Source organism: Amia ocellicauda, chromosome 11, assembly GCF_036373705.1.
Source record: "Amia ocellicauda isolate fAmiCal2 chromosome 11, fAmiCal2.hap1, whole genome shotgun sequence".
NCBI classification, from domain to species: Eukaryota; Metazoa; Chordata; class Actinopteri; order Amiiformes; family Amiidae; genus Amia; species Amia ocellicauda.
Window position 1 is genome coordinate 29,873,258 of NC_089860.1, and position 22,060 is coordinate 29,895,317.

The following is a 22,060-nucleotide window of genomic DNA, read 5'->3' on the forward strand; positions in this document are numbered from 1 at the left end:
TCGTTTAAATGCCACGGCCTACCTGAGCATTGTTTCTGACCATGTCCATCCCTTTATGACCACCATGTACCCATCCTATGATGGCTACTTCCAGCAGGATAATGCACCATGTCACAAAGGTCGAATCATTTCAAATTGGTTTCTTGAACATGACAATGAGTTCACTGTACTAAACTGGCCCCCACAGTCACCAGATCTCAACCCAATAGAGCATCTTTGGGATGTGGTGGAACGGGAGCTTCGTGCCCTGGATGTGCATCCCACAAATCTCCATCAACTGCAAGATGCTATCCTATCAATATGGGCCAACATTTCTAAAGAATGCTTTCAGCACCTTGTTGAATCAATGCCACGTAGAATTAAGGCAGTTCTGAAGGCGAAAGGGGGTCAAACACAGTATTAGTATGGTGTTCCTAATAATCCTTTAGGTGAGTGTATACATATATAGTACTACACTATATATAGTATATATACTACTATACTATATACATGACTATTACATATTATATATTTTATAGTATATAGAATATACAAGAGTCCTGCTATATATACTGTACAATTACACCTCTATAGTCTACTGACAGATTGTTTCTTTCCTGACAGCAGTGCATCTCTCACACCAGCCATCCACTTCCCCAGTGATAAAGGCACCAGTTTTCACAATTAATCGTTCAAAATTTCAGGGAACCCACTTTTGAAAACCCATTTGAAGGCCAGATTTTGGGGAACAGCCCGAAAACGGTGATCCCCCAAAATAAGCCGACATGGTAGAGAACGACCGACACCGAAACTCACCCCATGTGAAGCCACATCCCCGCCTGGGACTCGGGCTGGCCTCTCATGGAGGGGCCAGGGGCCACAGTAACTGGGCACTTTTAACTGCGAGTCCCTCGGGTTGGAAGCTAAGCTTAGCCCGCCGAGCCACCACGCCAGCAGAGAGAGCTGCGCTTCTTTCCCCATGTCAAGCTCGACTTCATTAGCCTCTAATTGTCTAATTAGTCTCTAATTGGCTCATTTCCGCACCGTTTCGGACAGCAGCGCAGGCGGCTCCGGGCGTCTCTGATGTCTTACCGTGGGCGTGTCTTTGAAGAAGGCCGACGGCGATGACGTCACGGGCGCAGGCGCAGGCTTTATAAATATAAACTTTAAACGTAAGTTTTCCAACTTAATTCAAATAGGCTGTTTTTAATGTGATTTCTGTTGGATTTTACATTGTAGTTTTGTTTCCATAAAGAGTGCCTCAGTCGTCCAATCAGGATTATTGCTTCATGCTCCATCATACTATACTAGCACTATGTAATGACTATAACACCATTTACCACAAGAGGGCAATAGTGTACTATATATAAACCATATATGAACATTTCTACATCACATTTTCGTTTTCCATTTTGCCATCCATCCTTGCTATACTTAGTAAAAAGGCAGAAGACCATATATGCACTCTCTCACACACACACACACACGTGCACATATATATATATATATATATATATATATATATATTATAGTGTAATGTGTGTGTGTATATATATATATATATATATATATATATATATATATATATAAAATCCATAATGCCCACAATTTCCAACGACCCTTCCAATACTTTTCACTGACATCAATGTTTATTGTGATTACAATTGCAGAACCTGCAACGTTGTTCAGATGCAAGTAAAGATGTAAGAAGATAGAATATCTCACAACTATGAAGCATTACAGGAATGACTCTTCAACTCTTATCATAATATCATAATCAGAATTAAACTGTCACAGGTAGGTGAAATCCCTATTATTATATACAATCTGTAACTATATATCAGTAACATAATTCATACATATGAGCGCAGACATCGACTTAGACTGTGTTGTTCTAGTGACAGCTCCCTCAGCTCTAGTGACCGAAGACACTTTTGTTCTGCAAGGCTCCTTAAATACCTTTACCTCAAGTCCAGCAAAGATAATGGAGCTGATGTTTTTTTTTTTTTAGTGGCTAGTGTCTGGAGGCTATTTTAAAATATGAAACATGCTGGTCGTTTCAGTAAAGGGAAGTAAAAAAAGACACTGCTCCTCCGTGTTCCTGCAAGACACATGTTAGCACCTCAGTCTCCAGCATCCTGTCACAACATTGAACTGCAGGGCTGTAAATACAGCCAACACTCGCAACTCTCAGCCGACACTTTTAAGACTGACAAGTGGGCGCTGGGCTTCTCCTGTTCAAAAAGTTTTATAGTGGAAATTGTCTTTTGAAACTGCACTGCAGCCAGAAGCATATTTGTTTCAGCGAATAATACATTTATTTATATATATTTTAAGTAACATTATTTGTTTCTTTGTTTCTGTTGGTTAGAAAGCAAAACTCTGTTGTCAGCATTTAGAAACTGGCAAAGGTTATAAAATCGGATAAGAGGTCTACTTCAAGAAAATATTTTTTCTGTGGTACTGTGTGGAGCTGGTCCACACTATTGCATCTCTTCTGTAGACACAAATGCATCTAAACTTGAGACTGTGGGTCAGTTTCCAATCCAGAGACCACTTTTGAGTGCACTATTATAATTTTCAGACCACTCATATTTATGCAATAATTTAGTAGTAGATGAACTGAGAGATTGATTTGACAAGCTTTCAGTCATGTAATGTTAATGAATGAAGGCCTATGTTGATTTGGCTGGGTAATATCTTGACTCCTTGACCTTGATGCAGATATTAAAACTTTATGCTGCCACAGCTTGGGGACTTCAAACTCCTAGGCAACATTTAAAGGCAAGATTAGAGAGATGTGCCACATTACCAGTCAGTGATGTGAAAGGTAGATGGAAGCTTATGATTATTATCGTTCTGGATATCAGATATAAAGCAAACACTGTGTTGCTTTCTCTTTAAATGTGGACCTAGAGACCCCAGCTCTGAAAAGTAGCTTAAACAGAGAAGTGCCAAATCATGCACATTTAATCAGCTTCCTCTCTGACCAATTAAAGCCACCAGATTACACTGTTTCTGTGCAAGTCTGTAATCCTGGAGATGCGAGATCTACTGTAAGGGGCCCGAGGCTGTGAAATGCAGAATTTCACCACAGGAAGTGTGAGCTGCACTAGAGCAGGTTCTGTGCCCTGAACTGCATGCTTTGCTTCAAATGTCTAATATACACGTCTGGTCTGTATCATCTTAGCGGCACAGGCTGGGGTAGGAACAGTTTAATCGAATGGGTGACAATGAAAAAGACTTCTTCCCCGTGCTGTAACTCCCTGCTGTATAGGAGGTGCTCACTGTACATTGCAGTTTAAGGTCTGTGTGACTGATTCACAACCTGGATGATAACCATTTAAAACTTTACACTTAGTACATTTAAAATTGCAGCTGATTCAATACTACCCATGTGTAGAAAAGAATGCCTTTTTACAGCTAAAGTACATTGATACTGTATTTTAAACCTATGAAGGTGTGGGGTGTGTGGTGGGTTAAACAGTCTGAAGAATTGTCTTTGGTAAAAATGACGCAACCAAAGCAGTTTTTGTGGAGGCAGAACATAGAGAAGTTGAAGCCATTTGGGATCAGGTAATTCCTGTAATTAAGGAACTTAAAATGTGTTTAAAACAATCAGCACTGCCTTCTTCTCCTTGTATTTCTACTCAGTTCACTTTTAAAGGGCATCGTGGGGCAGGAGACCAATTTGCTAAATCCAAGTCAAGCTAGGACTCAGTGTTTTATTGGCAGAGGGGGACAGGGCTTTGAGATGTTTATGAATATCTAGACCACAAAACAAAGTGCTGGGGACTTCTTGTCCTGGGTAATTGGGATTTGATTGCACCACAACCTTAAACTGCCTCAGTTCACTGAACTTCAATGTATGTTATGTTTATGTTACATAAATTGCCCTTCTGTGGGGTAATTTTCAATTTTATCTCTGTACTTAATCAGGGAACACAAATGGCTTATTAGAATGTGCTAGACTGCATCTTAGAAAGTTTAGTATTATTAGCTTATTGTTTTTCTGGATGAGATTTTAGCTTTAAGTGAGAGCAAAAGTCAGTAGTTCTGTTTTTCAGGACTGGGGTGGGGGTGTTGATTCTGTTCCACACAAATGTTATTCCCAGAGAGATTGTGAATTTACAATTGAAATACTTTTAAATTTAATTTTACATAAAGACCTTGGAAATGAGTGTTTTCATGTAGAAATATTTGTCAATATTTGTCAGGGTCATTTGAGGATTTTGTATGTATTGTATTGCAAGAAAGTGATTCAGAAAAATGAATGCCAAGAGGATTGTTGTGGGGCTCGTTTTCTATTCTGGGCAATCTGTGTATTGCAGACTTCACTGGTGGAAACTATACATGACTTTGAAACTTGAAACTTGAAATTAGATTCAGTTGTGTGTGTGTATATATGTATACACACACACACACTTCAATTATGTATCTAAATATATCTCTCTTTCTCTATCTATCTATATAAATTAACATTTCAATATGATAACACACTGATTTTACTTAGCCTTGCAAAATATTAATTAAGCTATACCGTATTTGTCAAAAGAAGAACTTGATGTTATCAGATCACACTTTTGGAAAACACCTTTGTCAGATATTAGTTTTGTGCGATTATAAAACAATGAGTTGAGTGCATAGCAATACAGCACCTGTTACCACAACACCAAACACACAGCCTGTTATCATTGCTCAAACAATTCAACCACACTTTCCCTGTACAACACCCGAAACGGCTCTCTATAGTGTAGTATAGACAACCTGTTTATGGCAGCTCCATCAAATAAATTACATTTATGTTACAGGATATAATTATCATCAGCCTATATCGATCCACTGCTGGATGAAGGCTTCCCCAAAGGCGTCTCCACTTGTTTTGATCTATAGCTTCTCTTTTCCATGTCTCACCTGCAAAGTTTAGGAATTCATCCTCCCATCTGTATTTGGTCTTCTTCTAGGTGTTTTTTAATCTCTAAACACATGCTCTTGCTTTTGGAGACACTCCCATTCTGAAATGAAAACATTCTGAAAACTGATTAGATTGTAAGTAATTAAAAATGAACTCCCTCCCCTTCAGTAAATAAAAGCCTTCTTCTTGCATGTGAATATTGTGCAATTGCTTATTTGTAATTTCTTCAGAAAGGAGCAATAGATGTGCTTGATAATGACTGTAAAGTAGGTCACATGTTGATCATGCACCAGATTTTTCCCTCCATTTTCCATTTTTTTCTGAAACACTAGAAACATTTCAAGGAGATTTTACCTATACTATGGTGATTAAGGTGTATTTATATAAACATAACTGTCTGTGGCCCACCAGTCTTGGAAATGTTCCCCTTTAATTGATTCTGTATTTGCTTCCGGGAATCCCTGTAACATTTCACCCGAACAGTGGTAATCCCTCAGTCTGACTCCCATTAGTGCACATATTCACGAAACTGTTGTCTTGTATTTTATGTTATTTTTTAGTTTGTTATACTTTATTAGCTTTAGAACAATCCTATTTTAATTTACAAGTATGTCCGTTCAAAATGGATATCTCAATTAAAAAACAATCTTGAAAAGGGAGATTTAGAGAACATGTTTTTATCTTTTTATTTTAGATGTATCTAGAACTAAAATAACGCAACAATCCAGTCCTACCCTGTAGCAGTTGTATACATTGCAATTCCAAATCTCAGTCCCTGTTCTCAGTTGTCTGGACCAACCCTTGTCTGGTGTATCAATATTTGCAGTGCTTATGGTTGAATCATTAACTCCATACCCCACTCCCATTTGCATTTTGACAAGTGTAATTTTATACATCACTCAACATTGTCACGGCTAAAGACATATTTCTCACATTTATACACAGTCATTCTAACCGAATCTATCAATCTAACTATCCATCTATATGTCAGCCTGTCTAGTCCCAACACTTTTTCCACACAGAGTCTGACACATTCCCACATAGTGTGTTCAGGACTGCTCTAAGGTCTCACAATAACAATGGCTTCATGAGGCATAGGAAGATATATACGCTATTAAGCAAACATTGCAAAGCAGGATGTATAGATTTACCTTTGCACTTCTGCAGAGTGCACAGTGCACAGTGACACACTTCCCCAGACACTGTGTTTGCACATTAGCGTGTTCACAGCTGGAATTGCTCAAGTGGTCTGAAATGCAACATTTAGGGCTCCTTCTTATCTACCAAGCACATTACGTTCTAGAGCGAGTTCTCACCGTCCTCTGCGGGTGGGTTTTGGGCTGCTGTGGTTTTATATGTGCGTGGTAAAATACCACCGTGCCAAATTCGCTCAAAAAAAGATCCACAGGATGACAGACATTCTATAAACAATAAAAAAGTGCTTCTTGCATTTGATCAAATTGTTATCAGCAAAGTGATGAAATACTTTCTTCTACTGTAACTTAACAGGGAGAAGATGAATAATGAAATGACATTCTCTGATAAACCATGTTGTGGATTAATGCTTGTCAAGAGACTTGCCTAGTGGCATATCTCTAACTTTATTACAAAGTTTCAAAAGCCCAGAAATACTTCAGTGAGGTTCAGGGCAAGGTAAGGGACCTCCAAGCCAAGTAGCCAGAAGACAAGAGGGTGTTTCCTGCCCACTGAACGTTTTGCATAGGTATCACACACTTCATACACTGCTTCTCAACTGCACAATGGGGAAAAGAGGTGTATTGACTTGCAGAGTAATCACTGAGTGTTGTGTGGGAAGTGACTCAGTCAGAGGGGCCAGCTCCAGCGGGGACAATTGTCAAGTGTTCTAAGACGCATTCATATGAAATGCTTTTGGGACAAATCTGTGAATGGCAAGGGCCCCTCCTTACCCTGAGGATTCATTAGCATGTTAATGGTTAGGCCATGACTCAGATTGTGTAACGGTACTACAGTGAAGCAGCTCAGGAGGTAACAATGCACTGGAATGTTGTCTCACAATAACCCCCCTACAGGGGTGCTTTCACATTCATTTGGGAGGTTTACACAAAAAACACTGTGTAACAGGTCAGATGGACTTCTTATTATCAGGACTTGCCTTTGCTTTCAGTTTAATTTTGGGGTTCTCCACCTAGATCTCCACCCTTGGCTGGACGACAGCAAATGGAGGGTGGAGGGCACCTAACAGGCATCTCGGTGATGTGTGAGGGGTGGAAGTGTTGACTGTAATCTTGGTGCAGGGAGTAGCACAGGCCTCAAGAAACTGCTCTACAGGGGTTTGCTCATTAGGGGTGGCCTCCAGCCTTAAGCGTACTGCACTGGGCCACTGTTTCTGTTGGAGTTATCTGGGCTGCTTCTTCTCCAGAGCCCAGCCTGAGGACAGTGATCAGGCCTGTACTCACCTGCACTGACTGCACCTGGAGACTGAGGGAACTTGTTCTGTGCTTTGCAGCAAAGCACCAGGGCAGCACTTCTTCACACAAGCCAGCTTCTCGGTTTCAGTCCCACATGCTCAGTATCCATGCATACTGTAATCTTCCATACAATGTTATAGTTGCTGTCTTTTGCTCCACTGTGTAACTCCTCCCATGTTGATATTGCCTTCTGCATTTCAAGTTAAACCAGTCTACACTATGAAACTTTTTAGTTCCTTTATTTCATGCATACTGCACAAAAGGCATCAGCCAAGTACATGAATATTAATAGCAACAATAACAATGGTGATGCAAAACAGTGCTCGTGCATCTCCAATGCAATTGCTCTTGCCTACATGCCCCGGTCACCCCTCTATCCTCCAGTGGGAACTCATCCCAGGCTGAAAAAGAACAGCAGACATTACAGATTAAGGGACACCAAACTTATTGTTTAGTTGTTTTGGTTTACCTGTCCACGCTTGAGGTCCTTTCTGGAACAGTCTAGTTAACCCACTAAAATGCTCTGCACCCGTGGTGTGAAGTCATGTACACACATTCAAGGCAGTGCTCACTCATCACTAATAATGGTTTCTGGAAGTGGAATAGAAACAGAGGAACTGCGATCATATGCTCTGATCAAATACTGGTCACATGATTGAGACCGTGCACACTGAATGAACCTTTTGATTGTGCACAATAAATGGCTAAAAATCCATGGCCTGGCAGTCTTGCAGCGGTGCCAAGAGATAGTCACTGTGGCCGGCCACCACCAACTTCATAAAAGGGACTGCACAATATAAGCCGGGGGGGGGAAGAAAAAAAAATCTTCACTTTTTGAAGTTCGTTTTTCAAAACATTACTGGAGGGAAAAGATTTGTCAAGAAATTCAACTGTCTGAGTAAAATGCATACTCCATTTTCACTTCTTGGCACTGTCCTAGTCACTAGTCGCAATTCAGTACATCTTATATTGCCAAGTGAATCTGGGCGCTCTGGTGGATTAGCAACTTATTCAGACCTGCGTCACTCAGGTTATAGCAGAGCATCAGGTTTCTAGCAGACACCATATATCTGGAGGAGGAATTCTACACGGGATCCATTAAACCACTTTGGGCCTCAGCTCAGGACAGACTAAAATGAACAACCCATGCTTCCATGAAGCAGAACCCTCCACGTCCCCGAAGCCAGTTAGCCTGACTGGGTATAATTCAGGATTTACGAGATCCTCTGATTTATACATCTAAAAAAAAAAAAAAAAAAAAAGTCAACACTGCAGCCCCTGGGATGAATGGATGAGCTGACTGCCACAATACAAGCGCATGTGTGGCTGTTAATTAGTAGAAATAATCTCTGCATTGTGCCGTCGTAGGTTAGTTGTGCTGAAACCGCAGCCGGAGATTAGTCCAACCTAGAAATGGGGATATGAACCTTATTCTTTTTGTGCTAGCTCGCAACATTGAACCAAAAAGGTTTTGAGAACATGACTAAATTAGACGTTACACAGCATGCCTTAGGGATTCAACATTTATTTACCCTTATTAACGTTACAATAAAACCATGAACATCTTTAAACGTTAGCAAAATAAAGAGAACCAAAAATAAAATTGGCCAAAAACTTATTTACAGAGACAATAAAAAGCAGATATAAAGGCTCACATTATACATATTACACCCCCCTCCCTCCCTCCCTCCCTTAAATTTGAAATATAAACACAGCAGACTCTGAAAGCTCAAATGTGTTTTTTAGCCAGACAAAAAAAAAAAAAAAAAAAAAAAGAGAAAAAAAAAATACATTGTAAACAAACAAAAAGACTAAAAGCTTTTTTTCTCATTAAAAGGTTTCTTGGTTTCTCTATACAGCACAAAATACTTGAAATTTGGGTAAAACATAGGAATGTAGAATTCTAAAAGTTGGTAAGATTTGAAAGGATTGTTTCCATATAACAGTCATTGAAAATGGAGAAGTCTCACTTCCACTGCTTTCATCATTATCAAGAACATGGGAGATGAGAAAAATAAAATATATAGGATTGCCACGCCATTAAAAAAAGGGGGGAAAAGGGGGATGCAGCGATTTGTTTTTTTGCAAATTATGGAAAGAAAAATATTCAGTTGATATCTTGACCGCTTCCCATGAACTTACAATCCACATCCGTTTCAATACATCCAACTCCCCACATGGAATGAACTGGCACTCTTACGGTGTTTCATCTTTTGTAGAACTGTTCTTATTAAGAAATTTACCAAGGCAGTGAGTCTGTGGTTAAACTGATGTGTTTTTTTTGTTTTGTTTTTAAGAACGTGGCACAATAAGTCTTTTTATATATATATATATATATAATTTTTGAAAAAAAAAAACAGTTCACAAAGTTCTGGAATACAATCACTCCTCCTTCTGTTCGGAAGGTGCGGGTGTGGAGCTGTCCTCCTCCTTCTCCGCTGGTTTAGAGGACTCTGCGCGGGCCTCCTCTGTCTCCGGCTTGGCCTCGGCAGCTACGGGTGTCTGCTCCTCCACTTTAGCTGGAGCCTCTTCGGTTTTGTCTGCAGGCTCTTCGGTGGCTTTGGTTTCTTGTCCCTCGGCGGCCTCAGATGTGGCAACGGCATCCTCCTTTGGCTCATCTGGCGTTGACTCTTCTTTAGCCTCGCTGGCGGCAGCCGTGGCTTCGGCGGGGCCGTTCTCCTCGGCTTTCTCAGTCTGCTCCTCGGATGGAGAGGCGGCATCCTCCTTGGCAGCTTCCCCAGTGCTCTTCTTGCTCTTCTTCATAGAAAGACCCTTAAACTTGAAGGAGTTCTTCAGAGAGAACTTCTTCTTCTTCTTCTTCGGTGTCTCCTTAGCCGCCTCCCCCTCAGGCTTGGCAGCTTCACCTTCGGCCGGTGGTGCGGGTTCAATAGCATCTCCAGCCACGGTCTCGGCCTCCTTTGAGGGTTCGGCAGATCCATTTCCGTTAGTCGCAGCAGTTTCACCGTCTGGTTTGGCAGACACGTCTCCGTTGGTCTTGACATGCCCATTCTCCTGGAAACACAAAGAGAAACGTTGAACATAAAAAACTAGGTCTCAGTTGTGCACCCATACGGATGTTATTCGGTTAAGTTGAACAAATACATTCGCTTTGTTTCAAAATATTAAAATACACACAATTCCACATTGCCAAATCAATCGGAGTCCCAGATGGTATGAAATGAAGGCGCTGTTGTCGATTCATACAGGGCACGCCTTGATTCTCCGAAAAACGACGCCTTTCACCACTAGAGGGCAGCGTTACTCCATGTAATAACCGAGCGGCAGCACTGCTCTTACACAAAGCAGTCAGAATGGCTGGGCAGGAAGCCGGCTGGCACACAATACATCTACTTTCCATTCCAATAAATGAGAAGGAAAAATGACCCGCAGAAACTGCAGTTGAAACAGTTTCATTTGATTTGACCAATTTTAGAGGTGTGAAGTGTCTGGTACATATTTTCTCTTGAAATATGAGCCAACAAAGTACTTTAATAGATATAATTGCATAATTACATTTATTTCATACATATATATATATATAGAGAGCGTCAGACGGTCCAAACTGGTATTTCAGCGATACACCCGCGCGTTTTGCACAGGGGGTGGGTTAATAACCGCACTGGTATATTATCAGTGTGGATTAATTATCCGAGGCTACCGCGTTAACTTCGAGCACAGAAATAAAAACTCGCATGTGCAAAATCCCACCGTTTGCATTCATTTGCAGTCGCCGGGCACCGAAAATAATCCCTCCCTCCCTCTATTGATCCTGACCCGAGTTGCGTCTGCGAGTCTTTTGTTCTGGCGCATCGATCTGACCAGCCGCCGACAGCAGAGCAACGACCCAGCAGCCTCATCATCAGGTGCGGGGAACACAGCTGGATCAGGGAGGGAGGGATGGAGGGAGGGATGGAGAGCTCACGTCTAGCACCGAAAGGGACTTTGGGGGAGGGCAGGGCAGGGCAGGGCATAGACCCCCTAACGCCGTGCACCCAGAAACAGCGGGCAGACCGAGTACTGTAGCAGCAGTACATCAAATAATAACAACAACGGCCTCCAAACGACACTGATTGATGGAGGGACAGCAGCCCCGGCTCTCACAAACGCGTCTCTTTGGGTTTTTCGTCTTCCCACCATCTAAAAAAAACAACGTGGTTCTTCCCAGATCCGCAGATTTGTGTTTAACAGCCCTTTTCTCACGAATAGCAGCGGAGGATGATGAGGGTATCAAAGTGGTCCTTACCTGGCCATTGGTCTTTGCCGCGGCAGGGTCAGTCACCACCGCCTTCCCATCCACCACCACTCCCTTGGACAACTGGGATCCCATCGCTGCTGCTTTTGTATGAATAAAGAACTAAAAAAAACAAAATGGTAAAAAAAAAACTTCAAACGTGAGGCTTCAAAAAAAATCCAGCCCGGGAAAGAAGTGGTGCAGCCAAGAAGGAAAAGAGAAAAAAATCCTCAGTGATGTGGTATTTTCTCGGAGACAAACACACACAGAGCAACAGAAGATCCGGACGAACGCGGTTGAGACGCCGACCCTCCGAGCGCGCAGACCCGTCTACAGACGCGCAATTCAAACGCGGCCTCAAAAACCAGCCCCGCCCCGCCCCTGGGCGTGGCCCGCCGCCACCGGCCAATCCGCGCTCGGGGGCGGGGCTTCCGGGCCGGTGGGGGGATTGAGCAGCCAGCCGAGGGGTCGTCGAGTTGCGTGGAGAGAGCGGTGGGGGGTTTCCTTTCCTTCCGCCCTTTTTCGGGGCTCACGAAATCAGGGAGCGTCTCTTTTGGAGATGTGATGGCGTCTCCCACACGACCCCCACTCCGCCGAGAGGAGCCCGTCCCGGGGGGAAGTGTCCGCAAACTGTCCCCGCACACGCACCCCCTGCTGATGCCAGACTTGACACAGGACGCGAGCACGCCGAAATAAAGCGCTCCTGCTCTCACTGGGTTACAGGGCACACGAATAAAGGCTTGAGTGTGTGGATTTGATCTCAAAATGGAAAGGGGTTAGCTTTATCCAAAATGAAGCATGCACAGTTATCGTGGCACTTCCTCCAGCGTGCGCAATTTTCCGGCCCCAAGAAATCACAGCTCTGGTGTTTCCCTCCCCACCCCGGCACGTCCCACACGTGTTGCGATCACCAAACACTTCAGTTCACAGAGTGTGGCTCATCTGGGGATCTTGCCTTAGTCATTTAGTTATTAAAACTGCTGTATCAAGATGCAATTCTGTGTCAGGAACTTTACAGAATATTCAACAATGGAAAGTCGTTAAAAGTTTAATACAACTTATTTTGTCCACTGCTCCCTTCCAATGTGAACATGTGTATAGCCCATTTTTTTAAAACCTCTTGTTAATGAATGTTTTGAGTTACTAGAAAACACTGACAACTGTGATTTTAGTGGTTGCTTGTGTGTGTGTGTCTTGGTTTGCAGAGGGGGTTGTAGCACTTCCCTGCTAACTGTCCTTGCCACAACTGTCCCATTCACAGCCAGTCAGTCTCTATGCTCTGTTGGGTGTGCTCACAGTTTTTGGTTGAATCGTGTTTCCTTTAGAGATATAGGACCATCTACAGTGAGGATAGGACTGTGGAGTATCTTTGAGAAAGGGGTCTGCCTTTTCCTGTCCGTTCTCTTGTAAAATCGGTTACACTGGGTTCACAATATAATTATAAATGATTGGATTAAGTGTCTGACAGACTTCTGTTATCAGAGTGCCATACTGTAAATAACTTTTTTTAGGTACCTCTTATCTTCTATATTTAAAGATATCTTCCAGAAGAAAGGGAAAACATATGCAGGTTTAGGGTCTGTAATGGTTTAAAAAAGTTGATAGATAAACTTTTTAATGCTTACACGTTTTGCTGCTTCAACTGATATGACACTGTAATGGTGGTTAGATCAAAAACATGTAAGTAATGTAAACTGAACAAGAATAGACTGTAATTTCTTGTACAATTACTGATTTCCATTTTATTTTTTCAACTTCCTGCCATGTTAGAAGTTTGATGAAGCCTGTTGAGTGAATAAAATGCAAAGGAAACTAAGTGGTCTTTGTACAGTGAAACAGACCCTGAAACTACACCTTAATCACTTATTTTTAAGCCAGCAAGTTTGCAAATTCATGTTTTGCTGTTGTATAATCGTCAACATGACATCTTCCTTAACTCTATCACAGTGTGTTGATATTTTAAACGCAAGTTATAAAAATCACCAGATTCGTTTTGTTTTTTGAGACAAGTAAAAGCCTATGGGATCTTACAAATGTCTTTCTTTCTCATGATAGAGAATCTATGGATGTTTGCAGTGTAGCCTTCTAAAATCCCGTCTCTAACCTTTTCCTATAAGTACGTCTTTTGTGGGGGGAAAAGCTTGAACTCATATTCTGAACTGGAAGCTCATGAGTGTACATTTCCCAGCAGGACATTACCTGGATGGTAAGTTCTATTTAATTTATTAGAGCAAGGTTAGCTGGCTGCCATCAGCTACATAAGGTTATGTAACCTGGGGATTTCTATGAATTAGGAATTGAAAACAAATGGGGAACTCCTGGCTAGACTTCTTTTATAAATAGGCTGACAAAATGAAACTTAACTAGTGTAAGAGCAAGTTAGTACATGAAGGACAGTGCACTATGTATATCAGGTAATATTCAGTTCATTTGGAAGTTTATGCAGAAATAAACATTAAGAACATAAGAAAGTTTACAAACGAGAGGAGGCCATTCGCCCCATCGTGCTCGTTTGGTGTCCATTAATAACGAAGTGATCCAAGGATCCTATCCAGTCTATTTTCTGTGAAGAAGTGTCTCCTGTTTTCCATCTTGAAAACACATCTGGCTTCTACACCTTCAGAATGTACAGTAGCTTCAATAAGTATTGATACCTCTGTTGTCAAATCCTAGCAGTGTCAGTAGAAGACAACCAAAGAAAAAGCATGGCAAACCACCAAGAACTACTAATAAAAGTTTGAAAAACTACACAAGGATTACTCATTACTCACGTACAGTAAACAAACTATTAGCCAGTCTAGATATGTTTTTTGCTAGGAATTGTTGACTATTCCAGTGGATGTGTTAGACTTCTCACAATGAGTGTCATAGTGACAATTTGCAGTATTTAGACTGAAGGTTACTTTGTTATTTTGGTTCACCAGTGTGCCCAGGAGTACCAAGGACACAAAAAAGGACACCCCTCAACTGACCTGAGCTCCAGTCAGTCTAGTTTTGTAAAAGGGGGCATTTTGTGGTGCTCAGAGTGAAGCCAGGGGCTGTCAGTGCGAACCCGGAGCCTGCAGCTACTGCAGTGCCAGTGTCAGGGTAGCAGTCAGAAAACTGACCTCTACTGTCTAACCAAGACTTGCCATTATGTGTCCTTTGGCAATGCCATTTGGGATAGACTGTGGAATACAGTATAGCCTTTCCCTCTTGCTATTCTTTCTTTGTGCTGAGCAATATCAATGCCATGTATAGTGAACTGTATACGACTGTATCTGAACAAACGCGTATTCAGATTAGACTCCCAAGATTCATCTGCACTCTTGTCCCCATCCTATTGACTTGCCTTCCAATGATACAGACTTTTAATGACTACAAAGAAATCAGATTAAATGATGAGGGTGAGCCTGGTGTATCTCAATAGTTCTTGTGATTCAACCAATCAAATTAACTGAATTGTAACACGTTCTGTGAGGCAGCACAGGTCTGAACATTTCCAAAAAGAAAAAGCATTTAGACTCCACAGGGATTCCTCAGTGGTTTATAATAGCACAGACTGCTGAATAGTAACAGTCATTTTATGTGCACATTTTTATACATGAAATGGCTATAATTGAGGCCAATAGATGAGAAAATAACTGCTTGTTTTTGGTTTTGCTTTTCTTGCATTACAGTCCTTATTTAGCCTGCCAGTCATTTGATCAGATATCAGCTGTTCTTTAATTGCATTTTCTGATAATGTCAGAGCTGTGCACAGTAAAACCTTTCAGGAGAAAACAAAAGGAAATTTCAGTTGCTGGGGAAGGGATGTGGATTACTGGCTAACATGATTAGCATCTGTCTCCATTTTCAGAACAGGGAAGTCTGACACCCCTACAGCTTCTGAATGGGCTTTCTCCTGCACTCAGAAAGTCTACCTGCAGGCTTCCTGTTATTAACCCTGATTAGGAACATTGCACTGCAGTACACTTGGACAGATGTTTGTGTTCTTTTGTGAGCATCTGTCACTTTGATTGTAGTAGGCAGATAACATTTCAGAAATATGGAAGTGTATGTTTGTGACAAAAAGTATAATTATTTTATTTCTTGTGGCAGTTTATTTTTTATTTTTTTTGTGGCACTACTGGAAGGTACACTTTAATGCGTTTACCCACAAGGCAGGGTAGCAGTAGGAGTGGCACTTTTGGCTTTGTGTTTAACACAATGCTTCTAGGTGGTGCCCACCAAGAAAAGGTGAGATAGAACAAGTGAGGATCTTCAGGATCCACTCACTGTTTTTAGGAGGGAAGTGTCATCTCTCTGTTTGCACAAAGATTAATTATGTGTTTTAAATACTAGCTGATGATCTTAAGAGTTGGTCTAACTTTTATTTAAATGGTGAAGGCTAACTCTCACCACGTTGTCCACCACGCTTTCCTCAGTTTTGGGATTGAAAACAATAAATGTATAATCCAGACTTCCCAAGGTTAAACCTCCACTGCTCTAAACCCTAGTGCTGTTGTTTGTGCTGGACAGAGCTTTTACGCAAGACATAAATTGAACTTTCATGGTTTAGCAGATTATATAAAGTCAGTACTGTCCCCTAAAGAATGTATGGTATGCATACATTTTCCAAAGTAACCATTTACTTCACTTATGTGGGTAGCTTTCCAAGAAAAGGAATAACCTCAGGGGTTAGAAATCCCAGTCCTTGTTTAAAAAGAAGAATGCTCAAATAATTATTTAAATGACATGGGTCTCCCCCAGTATACAGTTCTGAAGCACTTTTGTCATGCAGTTGTATTTTTAATCGCAATTCTGCATACATCATCTGATCTGTAAGCATACTAATTCACTGTAACAGACCACAGAAATTAAGAGCGAGACAGGCTTGCTTTGTCAGAGAATCACTCCCTGCCAAACATAGTCTATTATATGATGTAGCATTTTTAAGTGTCAAAGTAGAGAAAAATAAAAAAGGTGACAAAGATCTATGGATAGGAAAGGGAATTAGTATAATCTTGAAATTCACATTTGTATGGTGTGTGTGTGTGTGTGTGTGTGTGTAAATCAGTTTACCTTTCAAGCATCAGGTCTTCAAAGAAATTACTTGGAAACCAAAAACCAGAAAATGTCCCCAAAACCAAAATCTTGGGTACAATTCAGAGAGAAACTGACTTGGACACAGTAAAGTCAGTGCCACACCAACCAAAAAAGCAGGTTATATATGTTTGTGGCAGAGATATTACAATTACAACTTTGAATCTTCTATGTCAGTGTTTGTTTTTAAATGATCTTTTTTCCCTTTTGCAAAAATGGTGTCAAATGCACAGATGTTAGTGTACAAGTTCAAGATACATCTGTTCAGACTGTACTTGTAATATAGCAGCTTATTCTCCTGAGCTGTTCAGCACTCATGTAATATTGCACTATGCTTAATTATACTGCTGCTTACCTATACATTGCTTGAACTCCTGTTGTTTACTGTGATTTCTCCTCTACCACTCCCTTTAGCTCTTACCTAGGACTTCACCACATCATGTCTACACTTATTACTACACTTATTATTGAACTAGGATGCTTTGTATTCTATATTAACAGTACTTCTGCACATCTGTCATGTTTAAATTGTACTCTGTATTAATGCATAATTAGAATTTTGCATTGAATTGCATTGCTGCACTTTTGTAAGAGTTGTGTAACCTGTAAGTCACCCCGGATAAGGGCATGTGCCAAGAAAGAAAGAAATAATAATAATAAATGAGGAGTGAGCTTACATTTCCACAAGATCCGTTCATGATACCAAACATTTTGCCTTAATTTGTCTGCTTCCTTTAGACTGTTTCCAAGGCCGTGTTTTTCTTTTTTGAGCTACAAAGATAATAACTAGAAACCAGAGACCTCAGTGCTCTGTTTTAAAGGGAATTTCAAAGCCTCTCTCCATTTGTAGAAGATGCAACATTGTGAGACTGCAGTTCGGTTACTGTAACACACAAACCACTGGGCTGAGGGAACTATTTTCAAACTCTCTTTAGCCGTGGCCACTGGACGTTACCGAGAGGCAGTGGCGTTCAACATGGGGCTTCTTTTTTACTCTTCCTTTCTTTTTCTTTTTTCTTTCCAGAGTCAATGCTTCTTTTTGTTTGGCTGCCCAGTTTTCATGCCTGAACACAGGATGAGATTTCTAGCCTCAAAAGAGTTCATTGTTCCCTTTTCACCAAGCCAACTGATGGGCACCACAAGCAGGGTCAAAGAAGAGAGAGAAAGAGAGAGAAAAGTGTGTTTGTGTGTGTGTGTGTGTGAGAGAGAGAGAGAGAGAGAGAGGCGCTGCAGCAATGGGCAAAGTGACTTGCAATGAAGACAAAGAAAGAAAACAGTTTTCAGAGACCGTCCTTGCACATTTCCCCCGACCAAAAAATAAGAAAGTATCGATCGTCTTTTAAGATCACAGGCATGACAATAAATGACTCCAGCCTGCACAAGACCCTACTACATTTTGATTTACCCCCCACAAATAACTGGTTATTCATCCATCAACATTTTGATCACAAGTTATAGGACTGATCACTAGGAAAGAAACAATTTAAAAAATGGCAAACTTTGTGTATAATACATTTCTCCCCCCTTGCCTCAAACTAAATTGTTGTACCACTACATCCATCACAGTGAGTAATCTCGGTTGCGCTTGCCATTACATACACCAAGTATTTATTCTGTCTTTGATAGGCTTCTCCCTGCCTAAAACTGTGATCAAACACTGCAAATTGTTTTCTGAAAAGCGAACGATGAACAAAAACTAAAAGTTGAAACTCGTATCTTCATTCCATCACAGTTTGTCCGAATCACTTATTGATCAGCAGCAATAATGTGATCAAACACGAGCAGGATGAATGCTCCAGATGGTGCGCTTTGGTGCTTTCAGTTCTTCACATCTTTAGTAAATGTGAAGGCTTTCAGACAGCGTCAGCACCGTTTTCTTTCTTTCTCTCTCTCTTTCTTTTCTAAAAGGACAAACAGCTAAAACAGTTATGTTGCTTCTCTTGCCTGGATCGTGAAAGAAACAAAAGCAGCTGGTGAAAAACAAAACAAAACCAAAAAAAAAAAAACAACAACCAAGGTTTGTAGACGCAGCTGCATAGCGATGGCAGGGTTCATTAGCAACTGTTTCCCACATTGTGCTCTCAGCACAGACCTGTACAGTAGCATCAAACAGCGGCTGTCACCCTGCTTCCAAAGGACCTGGGGGGGGATCACTTAAAACAAGAACTCTCCTTAAAAATGCTGCACGAACTGGGCTGTTTTCTCTCTTTATATGTGTTGCTTAAAAGAGTCATTTTGTTGTGTGTGGTTGCTTTTGTTTCTTTTTTAACTTCAGACTCATAATAAAGTTGACAGTGGAGTATGTGTGATCAGAGATTGGCTTTCTTTAAACAGCAGGCTGTTGGCGGGGGGAGTGTCTTGGAAAAGCAATGCTGAAGTCATTTGACTCCAGTTTTTCAGCATTGATCGTTCAATCAAAACAAAACTCATCTACAGCAGGACTTATGTGAAGATGCAGGGATTGTGGCTAACATATAGTTTTGGGTTTACACGCATCTTTCATTTAGATCCTTTACCTGTTCTTTAATAGTCTTAATTTTATAGGAAACAAACAAACAACTATATTATTACAGTGGGAGCGAGAGGAGTGGCAGATTATTGTGGTATCCTAGAGACTTTATGATTGATACTTTGAGGATTCACTTAAAAGCCAGCTTTATTGTCACTGTAAGCTGGCCTGAAGGAGGACTAATCTCACACTATGTTTTGATAATTCATATTCCTTCATGTTTGCCAGGCACAGAAACACTGAGTTAACAAAATGACTTTCAGCTTGTCTCTTCTACTGACAAATATCACTTTCCCTTTCTTTTCTCTTGTGGATATGTAAACAGGGGCTAACAGTTTTCATATAATGGTTTGAATTATTTATGATATGCAGCTCCCTGGGCAATTATAAATACAGTATATAGATGTAGTACAAAATAAATATAGGTAGCTAGCTAGCAAGTGAGTATCACTAATAAGGTTGCAGGCATTTATTTAACTTAAGATGATGATGATGATTATTATTACTACTACTATTCCTTCATGATGAAACCTGTCTCTCTACTATTGTTCTACTATGCTGTATACAGGGCAAGAAACACGGCTGAAAATTAGGTGCTGTTTTTCATATAGTCCGTTTCCTCTAAATTATTAACTGGAGTTTCAGAGTTTCTATGAATTTCCTGCAAAAATCCCCTTGTCCACCGAGCAGCTGGCAGGGACAGAGCAAAACGAAAGTGAAAGAGTTGTGCCTGTGTACACTCACGGTCACAGTCAACTGAGGGATTCCCGATGGGATTTTATGATGAATCTGATTACCCTTTGGACAAAGCTGAAACGTGTGAAAAGAAAAGTTTTCGTTGTGAGTTACCGGTCGGGTGATGTTTCTACAAATGTGCAAAACTGACTGACCCGGCTGCTTCTGTAAATAAGGGGGCTTGGTCAGCAGCCTAGAAGTGGATTTGTGCTTAAAGTCAGACTAAAGTACAAAACTGAAGCCACCATCAGCACCCTCTTTATTCATTCGAAATCCATGAGAACAAGGACTCAGAATCCACACTCCCTTTATCCACATCTCCTATTCGGGCGGGAGCTGAAAACAGAAGATAAAGCATTACCATCACAACACCGTGTCCGAAAGGCTGCAGAATCCATACTGGACACTGAGGCCCATGTATTTTCCATGCTAAATTACCAAATGCACCAAAATTCAGGCTCTGGGGTTTTAATACGTGAATTTACGCTACACAATTCAACCATACATTCATGCACAGACGTAGAAAGTCATTCCACTTGAAGGATTATTATTATTATTATTATTATTATTATTATTATTATTATTATTATTATTATTATGTATTTCTTAGCAGATGTCCTTATCCAGGGCTACTTACAAAATATGAGCGCAATACAAAATGCGCTTATGCATACCTTTTCAATGTTCTCCTCTCCCAAATTCATCCTCTGTGCCAGTCATCTGGGGGTATATAACCACAAAACACAAATTAAGCGTGCCACCCCCACAACTCAGTTCTGTACTGCAAACAATCAACTGATGGAGGGCGATCTGACTGTAGCATTGGACTTCCAACAGTTGGTACAATCTTTACACATTTAAGGCAAAACAAAGTAACAAAAAATAAAATTAGCAATTTCAATACAGACCATAACTGAGCAGAGGAGCAGCCATATTTCCTTAAAATTGTTATAATTCCTCATTTATTTATAGAACACAGTCTACAAGAGCAAGATTTAACATACTCTGTTGTTGTTGTTAAATTGAGGCACTAGCCTTCATTCAGGCGTGTAAAAGATTTGTATTTGGTTCTACTTTTGCTTTATTTTGGAGCTGTCAGTACATGTCAGTACATGTTTACTGCTGGTGTATTGTCTCTCACCTCATGCAAACAGATTAATTTAATGGCCATGGGATATCAGGAGTAGTGTGTGGATGAATTTTTGGAACACAAACATTTAATATAAAAAAGCAAAACTATGCAAAATGCCCAATATTTCAGTAGATAGATAAACATATATATATATATATATATATAAATCATTACCATCACCATCAGCACATATCGATCCACTGCTGGATGAAGGCCTCCCTAAGATGTTTCCACTTGCTTCAATCTACAGCTTCTCTTTCCCATGTCACACCTGCCAATTTTATGATTTCATCTTCCCAACATTTACGTGGTCGTCTTCTAGAACTCTTTTCATATAAAGTTCCTTCATATGTCATTGCACATGATGCTGTCCTGTAACAACAGCAATTCATTTCAACATTCTTCTGGAAACAAATTTAGCCAGACGTCAGGTTCTGCTGAATTGTGTCTGCCTTCAGATCTAAATCCTTAAAATATTTATGACAGATTTAATGAAACGCTAAAAGGCAGTCTTCTGAGCTGTGCTACTGAACGTTCGCTTAAATGATAATCTATATAAAGAGATCCTGTCAGGAAAGGTGGCGTCAAATGTGATCTGTAATACAATTCTGATTACATGTTATAGGTTTTGGAGTTCTGCATCACCCGGGAAAGTGTTTGACCTGTGTATAATTATCAACTCAGTGTGGGTGAAGTGGGGTCTAGTTCAGTGGGCGCTGTGTTGTTTCCAAGGATCATTAAAAGTTCTTTCTGTCTGCTACTAGACTTCACGGGGGTCATTTTTTTTTTTACAACTTTGGCAGTTGTAAATCCAGCCCAGTCAATTTCAAGATGGCAGCCTGTGTTTGGATAGTGGGAGTATAGTTAAGGGTGCTTCCTACCTGGTGTGTTTCTAAAGAATGCAAGCTGTCATGTTGAACGCAATGTGGTCAAATTTTGAGGTGGAATCATACTTTTTATTTATTGATTTTTACAATCCGCTGCATTCTCGTTGGCTGTGCTGTTTATCAGCACGATTTCAGGTTGTGTGTCCCCCTCCAGCTAC

The 22,060-nt window shown here is 40.7% G+C and overlaps 1 protein-coding gene across 1 annotated transcript; it reads right to left on the reverse strand.

The window, feature by feature from the left end:
* Positions 1–8,849: 8,849 nt before the first annotated feature.
* LOC136763397 (MARCKS-related protein 1-B) lies at positions 8,850–11,919 on the reverse strand. Its single transcript, XM_066717375.1, has 2 exons — positions 11,588–11,919; positions 8,850–10,356 (listed from the first exon to the last, which is right to left on the reverse strand). Exons 1-2 carry the CDS (start codon positions 11,669–11,671, stop codon positions 9,727–9,729), a joined length of 714 nt encoding a protein of 237 aa, XP_066573472.1. The 5' UTR covers positions 11,672–11,919; the 3' UTR covers positions 8,850–9,726.
* Positions 11,920–22,060: the final 10,141 nt, after the last annotated feature.